General features: G+C 36.7%; 10 protein-coding genes across 10 annotated transcripts; 1 reads left to right on the top strand and 9 right to left on the bottom strand. All coding sequences in view use genetic code 12, as the record gives it.

Moving 5' to 3' along the window:
• Nucleotides 1-563: 563 nt before the first annotated feature.
• Nucleotides 564-1,613, bottom strand: J8A68_002363 (cationic amino acid transporter; the record flags this gene model as incomplete). Its single annotated transcript, XM_049406105.1, has 1 exon — nucleotides 564-1,613. The coding sequence occupies one exon, from the start codon at nucleotides 1,611-1,613 to the stop codon at nucleotides 564-566; it is 1,050 nt and encodes a 349-aa protein (XP_049264341.1).
• Nucleotides 1,614-2,056: 443 nt separating this feature from the next.
• FAA2 (Faa2p) lies at nucleotides 2,057-4,321 on the bottom strand (the record flags this gene model as incomplete). The annotated part of the gene is made up of 1 exon (XM_049406104.1): nucleotides 2,057-4,321. The coding sequence occupies one exon, from the start codon at nucleotides 4,319-4,321 to the stop codon at nucleotides 2,057-2,059; it is 2,265 nt and encodes a 754-aa protein (XP_049264340.1).
• A 970-nt stretch (nucleotides 4,322-5,291) lies between these two features.
• J8A68_002361 (SAGA histone acetyltransferase complex subunit) lies at nucleotides 5,292-5,876 on the bottom strand (the record flags this gene model as incomplete). Its single annotated transcript, XM_049406103.1, has 3 exons — nucleotides 5,292-5,585; nucleotides 5,693-5,774; nucleotides 5,833-5,876. The coding sequence occupies 3 exons, from the start codon at nucleotides 5,874-5,876 to the stop codon at nucleotides 5,292-5,294; spliced, it is 420 nt and encodes a 139-aa protein (XP_049264339.1).
• Nucleotides 5,877-6,274: 398 nt separating this feature from the next.
• Nucleotides 6,275-7,111, bottom strand: J8A68_002360 (uncharacterized protein; the record flags this gene model as incomplete). Its single annotated transcript, XM_049406102.1, has 1 exon — nucleotides 6,275-7,111. The coding sequence occupies one exon, from the start codon at nucleotides 7,109-7,111 to the stop codon at nucleotides 6,275-6,277; it is 837 nt and encodes a 278-aa protein (XP_049264338.1).
• Nucleotides 7,112-7,965: 854 nt separating this feature from the next.
• On the bottom strand, nucleotides 7,966-9,722 carry J8A68_002359 (uncharacterized protein; the record flags this gene model as incomplete). Its single annotated transcript, XM_049406101.1, has 3 exons — nucleotides 7,966-8,142; nucleotides 8,223-8,264; nucleotides 8,949-9,722. 3 exons carry the CDS (start codon nucleotides 9,720-9,722, stop codon nucleotides 7,966-7,968), a joined length of 993 nt encoding a protein of 330 aa, XP_049264337.1.
• A 1,429-nt stretch (nucleotides 9,723-11,151) lies between these two features.
• Nucleotides 11,152-12,021, bottom strand: J8A68_002358 (uncharacterized protein; the record flags this gene model as incomplete). Its single annotated transcript, XM_049406100.1, has 2 exons — nucleotides 11,152-11,742; nucleotides 12,010-12,021. The coding sequence occupies 2 exons, from the start codon at nucleotides 12,019-12,021 to the stop codon at nucleotides 11,152-11,154; spliced, it is 603 nt and encodes a 200-aa protein (XP_049264336.1).
• A 311-nt stretch (nucleotides 12,022-12,332) lies between these two features.
• On the bottom strand, nucleotides 12,333-13,160 carry J8A68_002357 (uncharacterized protein; the record flags this gene model as incomplete). The annotated part of the gene is made up of 1 exon (XM_049406099.1): nucleotides 12,333-13,160. One exon carries the CDS (start codon nucleotides 13,158-13,160, stop codon nucleotides 12,333-12,335), a length of 828 nt encoding a protein of 275 aa, XP_049264335.1.
• Nucleotides 13,161-13,592: 432 nt separating this feature from the next.
• On the bottom strand, nucleotides 13,593-14,408 carry J8A68_002356 (uncharacterized protein; the record flags this gene model as incomplete). Its single annotated transcript, XM_049406098.1, has 1 exon — nucleotides 13,593-14,408. The coding sequence occupies one exon, from the start codon at nucleotides 14,406-14,408 to the stop codon at nucleotides 13,593-13,595; it is 816 nt and encodes a 271-aa protein (XP_049264334.1).
• A 182-nt stretch (nucleotides 14,409-14,590) lies between these two features.
• Nucleotides 14,591-15,910, top strand: J8A68_002355 (tRNA splicing endonuclease subunit; the record flags this gene model as incomplete). The annotated part of the gene is made up of 1 exon (XM_049406096.1): nucleotides 14,591-15,910. One exon carries the CDS (start codon nucleotides 14,591-14,593, stop codon nucleotides 15,908-15,910), a length of 1,320 nt encoding a protein of 439 aa, XP_049264333.1.
• Nucleotides 15,911-16,037: 127 nt separating this feature from the next.
• On the bottom strand, nucleotides 16,038-17,918 carry J8A68_002354 (SKN1/KRE6 family beta-glucan synthesis-associated protein; the record flags this gene model as incomplete). Its single annotated transcript, XM_049406095.1, has 1 exon — nucleotides 16,038-17,918. The coding sequence occupies one exon, from the start codon at nucleotides 17,916-17,918 to the stop codon at nucleotides 16,038-16,040; it is 1,881 nt and encodes a 626-aa protein (XP_049264332.1).
• Between the last annotated feature and the right edge of the window lie 1,339 nt (nucleotides 17,919-19,257).

Here is a 19,257-nt window from a genome sequence, read left to right as displayed (position 1 = left end):
AATTCTATTAAATTGTAAATAGAAAACAAAGTGGCTGATATTTATAAATATATGTTAATTATGCGTAATTTGTAGGCTAAATATAAATTCTATGATGATTAAACATTTGATTACATAATCGGCTGAATTTACGGCAGTTGCGGAATTAACATCCCTTATTTGTGTAATAATATTAACTCCGCAATGGCTTTCACAGTGTTTTTCTTAACTATGTGCCAATTATTACCGAGGTCTATCACCTATCTGGTATAAATATTTATAAGCAAGGAACTCTAAATGGATAAAACGGCAATTATGTATGGAAGGAATATCTAAGAGAATCACACCATATCCTTTCTAGCCCATCAGTTGACGCAAAGAAGCGAACAATATTCATTACGACACAATATCATTATGATCATACCATATCATGTCATATCATACCATACTTCAATGTAATAATAAATATAATTTTTATTTAAAGATCTCTAAAATAAAGTACAAAATTTAGATTACTTACTTACTCTATGACCCCATATGCTGTTTTTTATTGAATGCTATTAGTTTGTTTTTGGGTTTACTTGTTAATTGGTTCCATATGCACCACGTTCTTCTCTTGGACCTGCAATTAATGAACTTTCTTCAGTTGGCAATTCACTTTCACATTCATCAGAATCAAGATCATCTTCATTATACATGAAAAATTGAACAAAAATCGTAAAATCCAAAGCCAAAGTCCCCAATGATCCAGCCAACCAAGAAGAATTTACCCATAAATAGTTCAAACTTGTATCTATTGACAATATCGAAATGACATACGTCAAATTTCCTAAACATGCAAATAAGAAAAACATAAATGAAATACCATCACACGATTTCCGTTCATAATTCAATACAATTTGTGGCACTCTTGATCCAAGATACAACACTGCACACAACCATCCAAAAAATTGTGCTAATGGATCAAATATCATTTCTTCTGGTTTACGTATATGTCCTGGATGTTTTCTATTATGTTCAGCTTCTCTAACATATGATATGTACCACCCAATCACACCTGCTGCAATGACCAATGCAACCATTAAAGTATTCATCAAGAGAGCTTGCATTTGGGATAATTTGGAAATAGAACTACAAGAAGAAGCTTCTGAAGAAGGAGCTTCCAAATCTCTATCTATAAATCCATTTCTTACATTGTCTTCATCATCCTCATCCTCTTCGTCTTCTTGTAAATGTTGATGGAAATGACAATGATGTTCCTCAGTCATAACTGTTTCCAAAACATCCTCACTCAATGGATTTGCCGGAGATAAATGAATTAAATCTGCTTTGGTTTCTCCATGGCCATATACTAAACATTGCCATAACAAAACAATATCCGCAAGAGTATAATAAACAGCCAATATAATCATAGTTGGCAACACTCCTTGTAAGACTGATCCTAGTACATTAAATACATCACCTGCTAACCATAATATTATAAACAGCAATGATAAGCCTTCTGAAGATTTCCGTTTAAAGTTTTCATAAATTTGGGGTGCAAATACAATAATCCAACATGCTATTGATATTGAACCTGTTATTCCACTTATAGCTTGTGAGTCGATTACAATAGGTGGTGGTGGCGCTATCATTTCTTCGAAACTGTCTGTCTGTCTGTATGTATATGGTTTACTATAACAAAAGAGTGGAAAAACTTGTCTAACCTATAAGAATGAAAAAGAGAGAGAGTTGTCTGAAATATTGAATTTCTTCCATCATGTAAATTTATTTTGTCATGCATTCTTGGCAGTGAAAATGTCTCCATACTTTTCTTTTTTTTTTTTTTGCTGCCTTTCGTTTCTTTCTTTGTTGAAATAGTTTTCTATAATTAATTAAAAATTGACTGCATACAGTTTATGCCTCGTATGAGTCAACTTTAATTTTGAAAGACATAGAAAAATTTCCTCCGCTTATTCCTTCCGAATTAGGAAGCACCTTAGTACGATAACAAAAATATGATCTACTGTATTCACTTACACAATTATAAAACTTATCTAAACGAATAGGAACTAATAGTAAAAAAAAGAAGAGACCACTACAATTTAGCAGTCTTTAACTTAGCTTTAATAACCAATGATTGTTCAATCTCATACAATCTATGGAAAACTTTGGCAAAAAACTTAGAAGCAACCGGTCTTCTAATCTTAAAAGTAGGAGTAACAACGTCTCTTTCTACAGTCAATGGATTAATTTCAATATGAATATTATGTAAAATTTCATATCCACTTAATTTGTCCTTAACATTCTTATTCATTCCTTCTAAGAACTTAGTCTTAATATCGACTTTATTCATTTCTTGAACCAATTCATCAGGACTCATGGCAATCTTATTATATCCAAAGTTTTGATTTAAAAATCTCAACCCTTTTTCATATTCAATCCCAACAATACCCACTAAATATGGTTTCAAGGAATTTCCATGAACATACAATTGAGCAATTGTAGGATTTGAACTCAAATATCTATTTTCAATCTTTTCCGGCGAGATATATTCTCCTTGTTGCATCTTAAAGAAATTCTTCACCCTATCAACAATAAAAATCCTACCAGTCTTTGGGTCAACACTTCCAATATCACCAGAATGGAACCATCCGTCTTCATTAAAATTAGCAACGGTTTCTTGTTTATTATAATAATATCCTTTGAAAATTTGTGGACCTCTAATTAAAATCTCACCTTGATTGTTGGCAACATCATATCCCATCTCACGAGCACTACGTAATTTGAACTCTCCAGAAAGACTAATACTTCCACAAGAACCAGGCTTCATCTCATAGGCGTCACTACAGGTGATAGCAGCACCTACTTCGGTTAAACCGTATAATTGACGAATACCCATATTTAAACTAGCTTTCAAATAAACAATTGATGATGGAGAAATTGGAGCTGATGCAGTTTGAACCCATTTCAAATTATCAAATCCAATAAAAGTACGTAATTCCTTATATGGACCATAGTTATCAAAAGTAGAATCATATCCGGTACTACCATCATATTTGGATTGTTCTCTCATTTTGTATTGAACGATTTTGTTAACCTTATCTTGTTCATCTTCTGGTAATTCCTTGATTTTACTCTTTACTAAAGCTTCCATTCTAGTTAAGATTCTAGGAACAATTGAAAAATAAGTTGGTTTAAAGATTCTTAAATCGTCAATTAAGTTATTAAAAGTATTAATACCAGTTTGACCGACTGTCAATTGTGGGAATCCTAAATAATAACCAGTTGCAATTGCAAAAGTACTAGTTTCACGTTCATAGATATGAGTCAATGGTAAAAAGACAAATGCTTTATTGTCAGTTGCAGTAGGTTGTGGTTCAAAACATAATAAGAATGATGCATATGCAGCTACATTTTGATGGGAAATCATGGCACCTTTAGGTTTGGATCCAGTAGTTCCCGAGGTGAATGAGATGGTGTATAATGCATCTGGAGAAGGTGGTAATTCATTGATTGGACGCTTTGCACCAATGTCTTCAATTTGTTGTAAATCTTGAATCACAACTTTTAAAGAATATGCATATTCAAAAATCTCGGTGGGGATGAACTTAACTGGATCCATTGAAACAATTGAAATAAGATCAGCTAATTCTTTAGGATATTTCTCTTTAAGTTTCAATAATAATTCAATTTTATCCATTGAACAAACCACAATTGGGGATTTAGTCAATTCTAAAAGATATTCAGTAATATTCGCACCTAAAGTATCATACAAAGCAGTATTAGTAATGGAATAAGCACTACATGCCAAATCAGTTAACATCCATTCAACACGATTAGTTGAAAAAATCGACAAAATAAATGAAGTGTCTTTTTCAACTGCACAATCTTCATTATCTAACGCACCTAATTTATTCCCATAATTTGACCAATCTCTTAAATGATATTCAATCTTCTTATGAGATTCTAATTCAAGATTCTTAAATGGATTTTCTAATAATGATCTAATAAAACCAGCACCAATATGTTTCTTCTTCTCACTGACTTCTCCATAAGTCCAGCTTTCAAAGCGATCAGCAGAAGTTTTGGAAACATAATCATATGGTCTCCAACCAAGACATGGTTTGTCTTTGTATAATTCAGCGGCATTCATAAAGAATTGGTAGTATGAGTCTAAATCAGGATGAATTGATTTGATCAATCTACTAGGGAATGCTTTGTTTCTGTAGATTGGAGAATAATTGGCATTGATTTTTGTGCCTTTGATAGGAACATTATCAAGAATGTTAGTTTTGAATGGTAATTGAGTTAAGGCAATTTCTTTTGTGAAATCACCTTTGGGGAATAATGTGTCTGTCATTTGTTTGTCTGGATGAGTGAGTGTCAGTTATGTTTTTTTGCAACAATTGATATGCTCTTTTTTTTTGGGAGCTGTCTGAGGAAGGGGATGGGTACAGTTTATATAATTAGCAAAGACGAAAGTGGAGGTCACTCGATCTAATACGAAATGCAGACATTATTCTATTAAAAACTTCTATAAACTGTAAAAATAGAATAAGTTTCGGTTATCCATGGGTATCAAAGGCAATTAAGCAAATAAACAAAGGTTATAGACTTTTCCCTCTTTCCCCGCAAAAAGCATTTTCTTTTTTTTTTTTTTCTATCAATGAAATCTGTCTGTTTCCCACTTTTCATTATTTTGCATTTTATTTTAATAACGGAGAAAGATGATTGTTTCACATATCAGTGGCAACTAAACAATATTGTAGTGAATCTTCAATAGCACCCCCAGGCTTTAAAATAACATCGCATTGGACTTCCTATTTCTGTTTTTCCACTTTTCTACCATAATTTGAGCCTATGGAGGAACTCTCCATTTCGAACTAATAGTTCCTCCCCCCCCAACAAACTTTTGATTAAATCTATGAAGTCATTATTTCTGTATCCCAATTAATGCTACATAGACCTCGGACTCATTCCACGGGAACTTTAAGGAGAAATGCCTAAAGGCCGTAGTGCAGCATGTCTTGGCCCACCCTCTTCCTCTCAATGACCCCACCCTCTTCCTCTCAATGACCCCCTCCCCCCATGGCTCCATTTTTTCCCCTAATCCTATTTTATGGGGTTCATGCCCCCCATTCACGACAATGAAATCGGCTACTTCTGACCATATCGGCAATAAAATTTCCCAATACACCACCCGGTGCCACAGTGATTGTAAGCAACCCGCAACCAGTACACGTACACGCAACAACAACCCATTCCCCCACCCCCCACCTCCACAAAGGATTTCGAAAATGTCTTGTTGCATTGCCACCATTTCAATTATCCTACTTCCTCCTTCTTTCCAAACATTTGTTAACATGGGATGCAAATCTTCCACCAGCGATCTTTCTTCCACAATTTTCACAGGGGAAATATCGTGAAGTTTCGGCGACTTTTAATTTATTCTTATCTTGTCCAAATATATCCAAAGTCAGTCCAACTTGTAAATTTGTAATATGGGGGAAATTCTCATCATGATTGCCTGCCGTTTCTCTTTCGATACTTATGTGATTGGCTATGGTGGTTAGAGTTTGTTGCTTGACTATGTTTGTTAACATGTCTTGTAATATTGATTCCGCCTATTTGTATTTATTAGTACATGATATGAAAAAAACCCTATAAATCTGGTTGATTTAGTTGGGAAAATCTCTTCAGCATTATTGGAATGGGCATAAATGTGACATACATACTGAGTGATAGGACCTCTCGATGTGTTGCCACTGAACTGGTCAGAATCTTGTGGTCGAGGTGTGTTCCCATCACATGTACTAAATGTCCATAATAAGCCCTTCTCAAATCCAGATAGTCTTTGGAGTAAGAATAAACGTTGAACATACCACTTGTTGAAAAGTGACTGGATTGTCTGTCATTATTCTCCTTGTATATTGCAAAAATCAGCAACCTTTCAACGAGAAGAAATCAAATTCTGAAGGCTAATTTTCAATTTGTCCATCAAAAAAATTGCGATCTGGTGAATATGAAATGGTCGCGAAATTTCTAAACGACCTATCAGAATAAGTTTTGCAACAACAACAAGAAAGGCTATCTTCATGCAAAAGAATTTGCCTAGCAAGATTGTCAATTTACTATACTCATGAATTTAACTAGTCAGAAATAATTATATTCGACGATACATATTATAAAATTACCTGTTACCTACTAGGGAGAATTTGTATACGCGTCTGTGCCCTTGTCTTAGGTTCTGATTTAATTAACGATTCACAACCTCATATCTGGGGACCTTATATATTAGCTTGCTCTGTAGCTTTTACTCGTGTTTTCGTTTCCTTGATTGGTGGGCTCGATTAGTTGGAGGATCAAGGTGTAAGGTCGTTCTATACAACGCAGTCAAACCATCACGAACACCAATCTTCCCAAAACGTGAATGAGTAATACAATTACCATCGAATGAAAGTCTATCATTACGCTCCGATAATAGACGAATGGGATTAACTATGTTACGGTTAATCTCCGGCACGAATGGGATGTCCCTAAAAAGATAAATTCCATTATTTTCATCGACCAATTTCAACGTTCCAGTTCCCATAATATAACCCTTCTTTTTATTAATAGTGATGAGTGAAGGTTCAGTAAATGGTTTATAGTTGTGCAACAAGGTCCAATCCCGACACACATGATGATCAGAACTAGTATTAAAATAAATTGCATTCTCATCTTCGGGCAAGGGAGCTCTGGGTGTTGGAAGTTGTATCTTTAATGTCAACTTATATAAATTGGTGCCAGGGTCTACGATTCCGAATCTTCCTAAAATGGGGCTAGTCATTCCATTTGCATCCAAAAGAAAATGAGTTGGCTGATTAGGCTTAAACAACAGTCTAGGATTGAGTTGATTATTATTAAATCCTGGAACATATGCAACATTTGGAATGATAATTTTCTCGTGATTGTGGATCAAAACCAACGTTCCTTCACCTTCAATAACTGAAGTAGTACCATAGACTGTCCTTAGTAATTTTGGTTTAGATAACATTTTGTAATCAGTAAGCAAACCAACATTCATACAGACATTAGTTTGAGCACTTGTCACAAGATAAATCGCGTTCCTGTCGAGATTGGCCATCTCTGATGCAAGCATGAGACTCATTTTGGTGAAGGTAATAAGGAAAGTGGCCAATGAAGATGGGAAGTAATATTTGATCGGGGTAAACAAAACACGAAGTCAATTTGACATTTGATACACTCCTAATTTCCGGTGCGCTGCCAATTCTTTATCTAGGATTTTCTAGAGACATTGAGCTAACTAACTTTATTACTTTGTGACTTCAATGCTGAGTATTATTCAATAATATTGATCTTTGCGGGGTATATATTTAGTACTTTTGGTCTGATTAAGTGTTTATAGTCTTGAACTAAAGCCTGCAAAAAATTGGTATGCTACTAGAAACAAAAGAGATGTTCATCAAAGTAGAATGTGCCATGTCCAAGCGGCGAAATTCATTTTGATTAAATTCGTAAAGAAAAGCAGCTAGTTTGAATACCAATATGCCGTTAATATACAATTGGCTAATAACAAGAGAGTCGTAAACACACAAAAATTCAAGATAAGAATCATAAATTGCAAAATACTTACCTAGCACATTGGATAACAACTTTCAATTCCGAGATGGTTTACCGTTTCAGAACAATATCGTTTCTTATGACTTTATCTTTGAACTTTATACCCAATATATTCCTTCGAACCTTGCGATTGCCAGACGTGAGTTACAGTCTGAGTCTCGGTGAGACAAACAGTACGGTCCAATTTGGCTTTATACCTATCGTATTACCCGTAGAGGTTAACTCTGCTATTTGAGAGTCTAGTCTGGCATTTTCAAGTTTCAGAGCTGCAATATAGAAAATGTTCTGGTCGCATATGTCAATCAATGTTTGTTCAACTAGATCCTTTGAATGATTTCAAACTTTAGGATCCCTCAATACAAAAATCATTTCCTTTATATCCTAAAGAGTTATCGACTTAAATGCTACAGATACACGATCTGTCTCGGAATCTGATTCAATGGTATCATTATACCTCTTGCGGAAATCTCTGACCCGTCCAGGATATAATTCTTCTGGGTCGCCATTCAATTTGGAAATTGCGGTAGCTAGTGCCTTTATCGGTTTATCAGAAATACACTTGTGTTCATGGTTAGCATCCTTAATCCATTCTTTCTTGTATTGTTGTCAATTTCTTGTTTGTGTCTTGTGCTACTAACATGCTCGGAACGCCATTCATTCTTCCATGAACCGTGGAAGGACTGATAGGCTTGGGTCCGTCAAATAAGCATCAACGGTGTCCTGAATGGCCCTTTCGCGTTCATACTTAGATCTTATATTAGAATCGGCGATCTAGTAACCAGAGAAAAAGAAAAGGTTTAACGAACAATCCTCTATTTGTTTACATTCTGGGGAGCGAATAAACTTGTTGAGCCAATATTATTTATTATTACCGACATACATAGGCGCGGTTTCTACGTGAATTATCTAGGTCATATACTATTGGGGGGTTTTCTTTGCATTGTAGGTGACTTTTATGATCAATAAATCATAAAGCATACTGCGAGGCTACCCCAAGTTGATATATAAAATAAGCCTAAATAGCTCTTGTTGGATCTTTGTCAATTAAAACAAACCAATTAGGTTCTCCACATTATCTCAGTTTAATGATAGTCTTCGCACTTAGATTGATCTCCGCACATTATATATCAAATAAATACATAAAAGTACTTACTTTATTCCATCCGTTTGGGCGATTCCACCGGTTTGTATCTGTTTGCCTATCAGCCTGGTCTCACTAATCATTATGCTATAAAACCATCTGCCCGATTTTCTAGAAGGTATTCTAGCTGCCCTGTCGTCTTTTACCTTTCGAGTTTCCGCTTCTTATATGATTGGTTAGCACGATTATCTGGGCGACTAACTGGCAATGTTAACTTATATACCTTTTGTGGGGGACATCCATGGTTTCCAGCATGACCCTGACATGTATGAGGAACTTCAGTACATTTCCCTGTCAGAATACACTCAGCGAGAATAGGCAATAATTCATTAGTGTCGAGAAGATTCCATTTAAAGCCGGGAACATAAGCAATATTCAGAATTTTAATACCTGTACTACCAATACGCAACCACAAGTCCCCATATCCTAGAATTTCGTCATTTATAGTATCCGATATTCCAACATACTTTTTGGCGCTTGATGCCTTATAGTTGTGAAGCATAGTCCAATCCCTGGTAATATTCATGATAGCATCATCGAGTAGATAAAAGGCATCCTTATCAATCGGATTTAGCTTTGGGATTCTAGTCTCTGGACGAATAATTGGTAACGTCAACCTATATAGTCTAGTGGTGGATCGTTCATGGACACCAATCTCACCTAAGCCCATGTGCCTAACACCTGATGAATGGAATAAGACATGGTCATTTCCATTGCTTGTTAAACTCAAAGGGTTGAGCTGATTATTTCTTGATTCGGGAATGTAAGCAACTTTCGGGATGGTAATGATCCTCCCGTCTTCAGTCATTAACTTCAAGGTTCCCCATCCTCGGATATTCCCTTCAGAGAAAGGATCACTGGGTTGCTTGGGAGTTGCGAGAGGTCTGTAGTCAGTGAGCAAATCCAAGTTCATACAAACATGATATTCAGCACTAGTGACAAGATAAAAATGATTCTTATCAAGGAAGCTAGCGTGATCTAGAAGCATTATACTCATTTTTGAATAAATATTTCAAAAGGAAAACAAACAGATGTGGGTATTAGGGAATAAAGTAGACGTAGTTTCGAATTTGAGTTCAGAAGAATTTTTCGTTCTCGCTTCACTGTCAAGTTCTTACTTGGCATTAAAACTAAACTTTGAGAGGTATATATAGGTACCTTTGCTGGGTGGATTGCCACCGCACATACTCTCTCCATATAGATTTGTCAATCAGCAGAGTAGCTTAAATATTTGGGAGGAATTGTAGGATAGAATATCCCAAAATGAACTGTCAAGTCTTCTTAGTGATGTATTGGACTAGATGTATAATTTATTAAAGGAGAAATTTATCTAAAAGAGTGATTCGTTCTATTTACTCTACTTCGAATCTTCATGTGTCCAATCAGTTGGACGAATAATCCGCAATGGTAACTTAGTTAAGTTAGTCAAGGGATCAAACTCTCCAAATTTTCCTAAGCGGTCACTGCGCAAGCCATGTCTGCGAGTCATGACGTAGGATTCATCCTTTTCTATGAACCTAATAGGATTGATCTGATTATGTCTATATGTTGGCTCGTAGACAAAATTTGGAATTTCAATGATTTTGCCATAAAATGTCCGTTTCCAGTTTAAATGTTCCAAAACCTTCAATATTCCCGGAGTCTCCAAACATTGTCTGAAGTTGTTGTGGTGAGGTTACTTGTTGGTAGTCATGAATTAAATCCCTGTTGATTCAAGTATCGGTTCTAACAGCTGTACAAGATAGATTGCATTATTATCAAGGAGAGCAACTTGCTCTGGGAACATAATACTCATTTTTGATGGTAAGGTTGTAGGAAAAAGAAGAGGTGTTAGATGAAGGCTTTAGTCAGGGGCAATGAAAAATTGGGTCTTTCATTGTTCTTCGTGTGCTTTTGCCACAAGTGCCGCGAAGTCGCCTTTACGAATTACCAAAATTGGCTAAATATAAATCTTGGTTGAGTCGCGTGGGGTTTGCTGTCTGAGTAAAGGCATTTGATATACAACACAAATCCTGCTTAATTTCTTTTTGCTGCTCAAGGAAATAAAATACCAGTACCTCAGTTCGATGGTCCGTAAGATTATATGTTTCCCGCTGGGGGTCGCTCAATCGTTCTTTCACGAGAGTTTTACTATAATTTCTTCAATTAATCTTAATGGTTATTAAAATCAAACTGGGAAAGAAGTAACTCCATTCAATCAGGAGTTTCTCATTTGCATGCCTTAAATTCCTTCTACCTGAACTTGATCTAAAATACCAATAACCAAAGATAGGTCTATAAAATATGAAGATACATACCTTGTTCTACTAGGTGTTACACTTCATCCACTTGATTCATTGACATTTGGTTAATTTCATGAATTTGACTTTGAGAATCTTACTTACATCATCCACTAAACCGTGCTTTTCTCTTGGATCTGCGCCTTTTCACTTCCTTGATCCGTGATTGGCGTGGTTTATTGGAGGAATGACTCCTAATGTTGATCTAAACAATCTCGTGGAGCTGCCCTCAGAGACTCCAATCCTTCCAAGACTGGAATGGTAAATACCAGATTTTTTAATGAAAACCGAGTCACTATCAGAGAATAGGAACAAGTCAGGGTTTATCATATTAAGCTTAGCCTCGGGGACATAGGCAACGTTGAAAATCTTCCAGCGTTCCTTCCCATCTGTCACCTTCAAGCTCCCATATCCGATAATGGTGCCAGCTGAATTGGTTTCAGCATTAGCTTTTCGTTCGTCATTTGCTGGTCTATATTCGTGAAGTAAAGTCCAGTCCCGACAAATCTGTGTTTTAATAGTAGTAGCAAAATATATTGGATATTTAACACTCGAGAGATCTTTCAAAATACTTTCGGTATATGGACGAATAACATCCAATGTCAATCTATATGTAGAATCTTCAAATATCCCGATCCTTCCAAAGGATTCGCAAGTTATTTCATCGGGGCCTATGCGAAACTCCTCGGACAGAGATAACTTTGCAGTGTGTATCTGGTTGCTTTTAGCTGTTGGCACCTAGGCTACGCCTGGAATGGTCACAATGCCCTGAACAGTATCGAGCTTCAACGATCCAAATCCTTCAACAGCGTCGATATCGCCATGTGGTGTTTTTATTATACTTTTCTTCTCTGAGGGTTTGTAGTCATGAAGTAAATCCAAGTTCATACAAAAACAAGATAAGGAACTATAGCCAAAATAAAAATTATTCTTATCGCGTGGTTCACAGGGATCCAACGGGAGAAATTCATTTAGCCAACTTAGGAACTTCAGGGCATTTGCAACCATGTAACTCATATTGAGTAAAGGAGTATAGTGTGGATGTGGAAATTTAGAATTACTTAAGACGAGCCAAAAAAAAAATTTAAAATTTCAGTTGTTTGATAAAATCGCTAGTTAAAGTTAATTAAATCTAAGCTAATCAAATAAAAGTTAATCTCTGACTGGTCAAACTATAGCTTAAGAGACTGACTACCACTGGATGAAAATACGAACCGAGCATTCATAGATTTGCCTCTTGCAGAACGCTCCCTTATTAACCAGCCGACTTTGCAATCCTTCCAAAAGCACAATTTACCTAGTTGTGCTTCATTGATTTCTTCCTTTCACTATCCAACCTTATACTTCCCATAATCGGCATGGTTGTCTGGACGAATGACACTTAACGTTGATCTAAGTAACCATCTAGGAGAACCTTCATATACTCCAATCCTTCCAATACGTGAGTGACTAATTCCAACAGCATCGATGGAAAGAGTGTCAGTCTCACTAAGTAAAAATTGATGAGGATTAATCATATTTATTTTAGACTCTGGGATGTACGCGACATTCGTAAAACTAAAGATCCTATTATTACCATCCGTCATCTTCAAGGTTCCAGTTCCAGCAATTCTTGTTGTTCCCCCGACTAAACTGCCTTCTATTTGTTCTTCAGCATATGGCTTATAGTCATGAAGCAAAGTCCAGTCACGACAAATCTTCTCGCGAGCTGTTGTTGAGAAATAAACCGCGTTCAAGTCGGTGGATGGACACTCCTGAGGGATGATCTTTAATGACAATCTATATCTGCCGAAAGCATCAATGTAGGCAATCTTACCTAGGCTCCTATGGATCACCTTGTTGTCATCCTCGTAAACTTCGTCATCTTGAAAACATGCAATGTGTAAAGGGTTGAGCTCGTTATCTTTCCATTCTGGGACGTGGGCAACATTTGGGACCCTAATCACATCACCATCTTCTGTAGCCATTTTCAATGTTCCTCGTCCTTCAATAGTACCGTGCTCGCCACTGGCATCCATAAATGTTTGTGGAATGATCAAAGGTTTGTAGTGATGAAGTAAATCCAGATGCATACAAATATCGGCTAAAACCTCTGTATTAAGATAAAAGGCATCTCTGGGTATATGGACAGCAATTCCACAGTACCCAATACTCATCGTCGCAGAAGTCTTATTCGGATAAGCCTGATAATTTGAAACAACGGTTTTGGATACTTGTTTTTAATTTTTTTTGGTGATAGTATGGCAAAGATAAAGACCTCGCTACCAAATGCTTTTCCAAACTCATTCCTTTGGTTTATAAAGATGCTACATTAATAATCCGTGTAATATTACAATAATCTCTCTATAAGGTCTAGAGTAATCAAATGAAAATTTTAAAAAGATTCGAAGCTTGCATGATTACAGTCAGGGTCAAGAAAAATGTTAACGCTGGTGTTTTCTTCTAGCCGAAACTTCATTATTTCGGGCTGACGTGTGCAACCGAGCTCGATTTTCCATACATTATCATTCCCAATACAACCAGAAGCACATCTGCCTATTCAGCATAAATTAGATTCTTCGTTTGCCCTGTCCATTTTCGTCTTATGCTTAATTGGCACGATTGACTGGCCGAATTACACGCAACGTCGATCGGAGTAACCATCGAGGATACCCTTCATGTACTCCAATCATTCCAAAACGTGAATGACGAATACCATCCGTTGTAGTAGAAAGCGAGTCAGTATAATCAAGTAAAAACAGATTAGGATTGATGAAATTAATGTAAGCGTCCGGTACGTACACAACATCAGTAAAAGTAAAGATTGTGCTACCGTCAGTTATCTTCAAAGTTCCAGTTCCGACTTTTGTGGATGATCCGCCGGCTAAAGTGCCTACTCTTTGGGGCTTGGCATACGGTTTATAGTCGTGAGGCAAAGTCCAGTCACGACAACATTTCTCTCTGGCCGTCGTTGAAAAATAAACTGCATCCGAATCGCGGGACGGACACATTGGAGGAATTACCTTTAACGACAATCTATATTTACGACATTCTTCGTATGCAATCATACCAAATCTTCTATGAATCACCTGGCCGCCGTGTTCGTAAAACGTTCCACTTTCACAACCTTCTATGTGTAATGGATTGAGCACATTCCGTTCCCATTCCGGAACGTAGGCGACATTTAGAACCTTAATGACTTGATCTTTTGTTACGGATAACTTCAAGGTTCCTCGTCCTTTAATAATTCCCTGCTTGCCACTGGAATGCGTAAATGTTTGTGGACTGTTCAAAGGTTTGTAGTCATGAAGTAAATCCAGGTGCATACAAACATCACTCATAATATCGGTAGTAAGATAAAAAGCATCTCTGGGAATTTCGACAGCATAGCCACAAAATCCAGTGGTCGTAGTCTCAGACACCATTTATCGGGTATACTTGATAAGGAAGTGGAAGTATTGGTGAAGAAGACTCGTATCAAAATTTGATTTTTTTGTTCTACATCTGCCTCTGTGAGCCACACAAATCATCACATCTCGCCCCAAATATTTTTCCAACCTAACCTCTTTCCCACCGATCAATCACCTAACCTCCCATTTATCTCGACATGTCCGAAGACGACGATGAAGCCACAATCCCCAAGTCTGAAGCCACAACCCACGATATAGAAGATGAAATCCAAGACTGGAAACTCCTCTCCAAATCGGGCTCCTCGGCTGCCACCACTGCCATCCCAAAACGAGGTGAAAAAGAATTTGAACCCGATGGAACCATCATCCAATCAACCGCTCTCCAAGAATCGCGTCGGGCAATGTATGATGCTCTCTCAAGTGTCCGCGGTCATCATATCAAGCAATCATTGATTGGTGTTTGGAGACCAAAGGTGAATAATTGTTTTATTGCCCATCCGAAGGGGAATTATTTTCGGGATGTTGGACGACCAGAGAATTTTGGAAAGATTAAAGGAGGTCAAGCGTTGAATTGTTATGAGTGTGTATATTTGGTCGAAAGGGGGAGTATGGTTGTATATCTTGCTGATGAAGAGTATGAAACGTATTTGGAAAGCGGTGTCGACAATGAGGGTGTGAAGTTCGATGTTGAAGGGAGATTGATGGCTATTGATTTGGAATATTTGTATTGTTTGGCGGGGTTGGATGTCGCAAAGTATCAGATTTATTCATATTTGAAAAGGTTGGGGTATATGATTCAGGAATATAATTTCGATCCAGAGCGAATTAATCCCCAGGAAGGTGTGAAAGAAGTCGATGATGCCACACAAGAAAGATTTAGATATCTTAAATCAATCGCAAGAGAATGGGGATTGATGTCATATCCGATTGGACATAGTTTACATTTCAAAACCAAACACTACTTCAATTATAGAGATATATACAAATCATTATCGTTAGCAAATGAGACAATTACTTGCAAGAAGGGTAATGATGTTCAGATAACGTTTAATGTTTGGAAGCCTACCAATTCATTTTCCAAAAAATCGCCTCCTCCACCAGATTTCCAATTATTTGTAATGGATACATCCAAATCCAGCTCTTTCCCATCACTTTCGAAAATTCACACTTTACAGAATCAAGTAGTGCCGAAGATTAAATCGCCTGGCTCAGGACCAACTACCGCTGCGTCCAAAAAGAAGAAAAACACAATGCCATTATCAAAAAAGGAAATACGACAAGCAAGACAAGCAGAACGTCATTCTAAATTATCACAAAATATTCAACTTCGGAATAAATATCTTAAATTACGTGATGAGAAGTTGAAAGCTGGAAATCTGACTACAGTGTTTGCGATTGTAAATCATGGGATTATTAATTTTGTTAATTTGTCACAGGGGAATTTTGCATTGGGTAAGAATGTGAAAGAATTGGATGACATTTATCCTGGTGCAAATCATGGGATTGTATGTATATAGAATAGATTTGGAGCTTAATTGAGGAAACAAATAGGATGATTAGATCGTTAAGAGATAAGTATAATTACTCGTAAGAATATCGTCTAATAAAACTATCCAAAACATTAAATTGATATCAAACACTATTCTAACATCCGGTTAATTTATTCTTAGGCATCGTATACCCAGCATCCTCATACAGCGTGAAATTCACATTTTCATAAATGTTCAAATGTTTCTGAATATACTCTTGGGTAGGATATCCTTCCGGATCACAACCCAAGTTCACCTGTCCTTCTGGCTGATATAATCTTACATAATCAACACTCATTGTCGATGGAAATACCAAACTAAGCCAATCAATATATGCCCAATTATTCGATAACCCCAAATTCATAATCAACGCCAATGGCTCCTTCGGGATCTGTCTCCAGCCAACATTCCCATTCGGATGTAATGCAAATGCCTTCACTGTCCAAGCCGGTGCATCTCCGACAAACCAGGTCACATATCCGGTAGTATCGTCGTTCAAATACTCAAACCCGTATTTTTGGAAATTATGTGCAGTGTCCCCGTATTCATACCATGAGGTATTCAACATCGTCAATCCGGATACGGCCTGTTGGAACGGACCACCAGCATATGTATTCATATGTGTGATTGAAGCATTGTAGATTTCTAAAAATGAATAGTCGGGCATGTACCAAATATCATAAGGCGCGACTTGTAACGATTGTGAAACTTGTCCAATCCCTGAAATCTGGGCTTCGACAACATCAATCTCAGGAGCACCTCTTCCGGTACCTGGATTTGGATGGTCTTCGCCTGGACAAGTACACGAATTGAGTCGTTGACCTGGCAAATAACTGATCCCGTCCAGAGAGGATTGATTGGGGGTTATACCGGCATCACAAGTACTATACGTATATGGCCATACTCCATCCGTGGTGGCTAAATACCCTGGACGTCCAAGATTTCCCATCGTCCATAAACCGGGCCATAAACCCGATATGTTCCCGTAACCAGGTAACCGGGCTGAGAATTCGATTTTTCCTTGGGTGAAACAGAATTTATTCCAGCTTTGGACCATACCTGATCTATAAAGCAAATCATGATTCTTAAATGCATCCAAGCGGAGGTTTAAGGTTCCGTTAGCGGTAGTTACCGCGTCAGGGTCATACCATTCCAAATCATTGGTGGCAGCATAATGGAAATCCATCGCCGTGAAGAATTGATCATCCCCGTCGTAGAATGTTCTTCCTTCCGTGTTGAATTCGTCGGAGAATACGAGAGGCCATGTCTCGTTTGTTAAGGGGTTGGTCCATGTGAGTGCTTCTTTTGGTGTGTCGGGGTCTACTAGGTTGGTTCGGATGGAAGAGATCATGGGATACACATAATCCGTAAGTTTGATTCCTGTGGTGACAGATGGGGTAAATTTTGCACCATATGACAATATTGGTAATAAGATGAAAATACCAAGAGCGGCGAAGAACATGAATATAAATGTTAACAATCCAAAAAATGATCTCCGGTCCATACTTTTCAAATCATACCAAAATCGATTACTTTCATATTTCGCATCTTCAATTGGATCAGGATTATGTAAATAATCATCGGGTTCTTTTTCCTCCCAATATAAGAAAAAAGCATTTGGCGAGTATCCTCCAAAAGGAGAGGCATCATCATTATTGGCGGTTGTTTCATACGACTGCATCTCATATATGGAAGACGATGCGCCATCTTTGGAATAAGTAGATGTGTTCGAATATGCAGTCGAGTTAGTAGTGTATAATGAACCATCATCTAATCGCTCATAATGAGATGGATGGTATTCAGAAGTATCTATGGGAGTGAATCCTGGCAATGATTCATTTGAAGGGTTTGAATTGAATGATTCTGGAGGTGTTTCATCTATGGCATCTTGTATACTTGTATATGAGTGGTTATGGCTATGGAATTGAAATTCTTGTTCTCCATCAGCATTGGTTACACTGAATTGTGGAGTATTATAAGTTAAGTCTCGTGACATTGGCGGAGGAAGAGTCTATCTATAAATATAAGACAAATTATTAATTGAGGAAACTAAGGAAACATAAAGAGAATGAAAAATCTGAACTCATTAAATGATTATTTACTTTTGCAAATAATATATATATAATATATAATAAGTGATTATCAGTGCCATCGTAATTGCTAATGATGAATGATCATAAATTTAAATTTAGCTGCAAAAAAATAAATTATAATTAAAAATAAAATTAAAGAAAATTGAGAGAGAGAGGAACCTTTAAGGTGACTAATGTGATATAAGCGACTCTTCTTTTCAAACATCGAAACTACGATTAAACAATATCAGATTACCAGATAGTGCGATAATGCTTGGAGAGACTTCAAAGCCTCAAATAAAGCTCGTTATATAACCGCTTTGTCTCATTAACGAGGCAATGTATGTATGTGTTGTGGAATGGAGTTTTTCGCAATTAATTTTACGAAATATAAACTGAATTTCTATTTTTAAAAAGATCAGCACCCTACAATATATTCTTAAGTTAAATAAACGAACCAATACCAAAACTTCTAGAGACCATAGTGTACGAGTTCTAGGAATGTTGTTTGAGGTTCAGAGATAGAATTGACTAGTATATATTGAAAGATATGGGATTATCCCCAGTCAATAACATCGATTCCTATTTGTCTGAAGAAAAGGGATCAATGCTGAATCTTTTAAAAAGGCATATTAACAGTCAGTTCAAGTAAACAATCCAAGGCTCAATGGATACAATCTTCTATAAATGTTATCAGTGTAATATGCAAGATAAATAAAAGTGATGCTGCTTAGCTGTCAAATGATTCTAAATTTAGAAACAAAACTAGTCACGTGACAGTATGAGTGTTTTGTGTCAAATGTGTTTGTAACACTGCCTCGAAATAAGTTTCATCATCGCACATTAAACAACACAGAATGGTCATGTCATAATGCATTTAAAGTTTCATATCAATGCCGATGAGCTAATATATATATACATACATGCTTTGAGTAAGGTTTCATAAATAATATATTTTATATTTGCTGTTGTTTCTTACATAGTGTGTGTGTGTGTGAATCTAGCTTCCACTCATTGACTTTCTGATTAAAGCTAAAAAAATACTAAAACTTCAAAATACAATAAAATAAACGCGATACAAAATCAAATGCTATTCTCGTTAATTGTTTCCTTTTCTCTCTCCTTTCAAAGATCTTTACAAATTTCAGGTTTCAAAACCTCTCAAACGAAACACGTTACTCCTCAGATGACAACAATAGATCTCATACTTGTTAATTGCACTATAGCAATTATATACAAACTTAATTCATCTAAACTCTATTG

This window comes from Hemisphaericaspora subhashii (assembly GCF_019202705.1).
Source record: "Hemisphaericaspora subhashii strain CBS 10753 chromosome Unknown scaffold78, whole genome shotgun sequence".
Lineage (NCBI taxonomy): Eukaryota > Fungi > Ascomycota > Pichiomycetes > Serinales > Debaryomycetaceae > Hemisphaericaspora > Hemisphaericaspora subhashii.
Note: the sequence above shows the minus strand (reverse complement) of the source record. Positions and strands in the feature narration are given on the sequence as shown.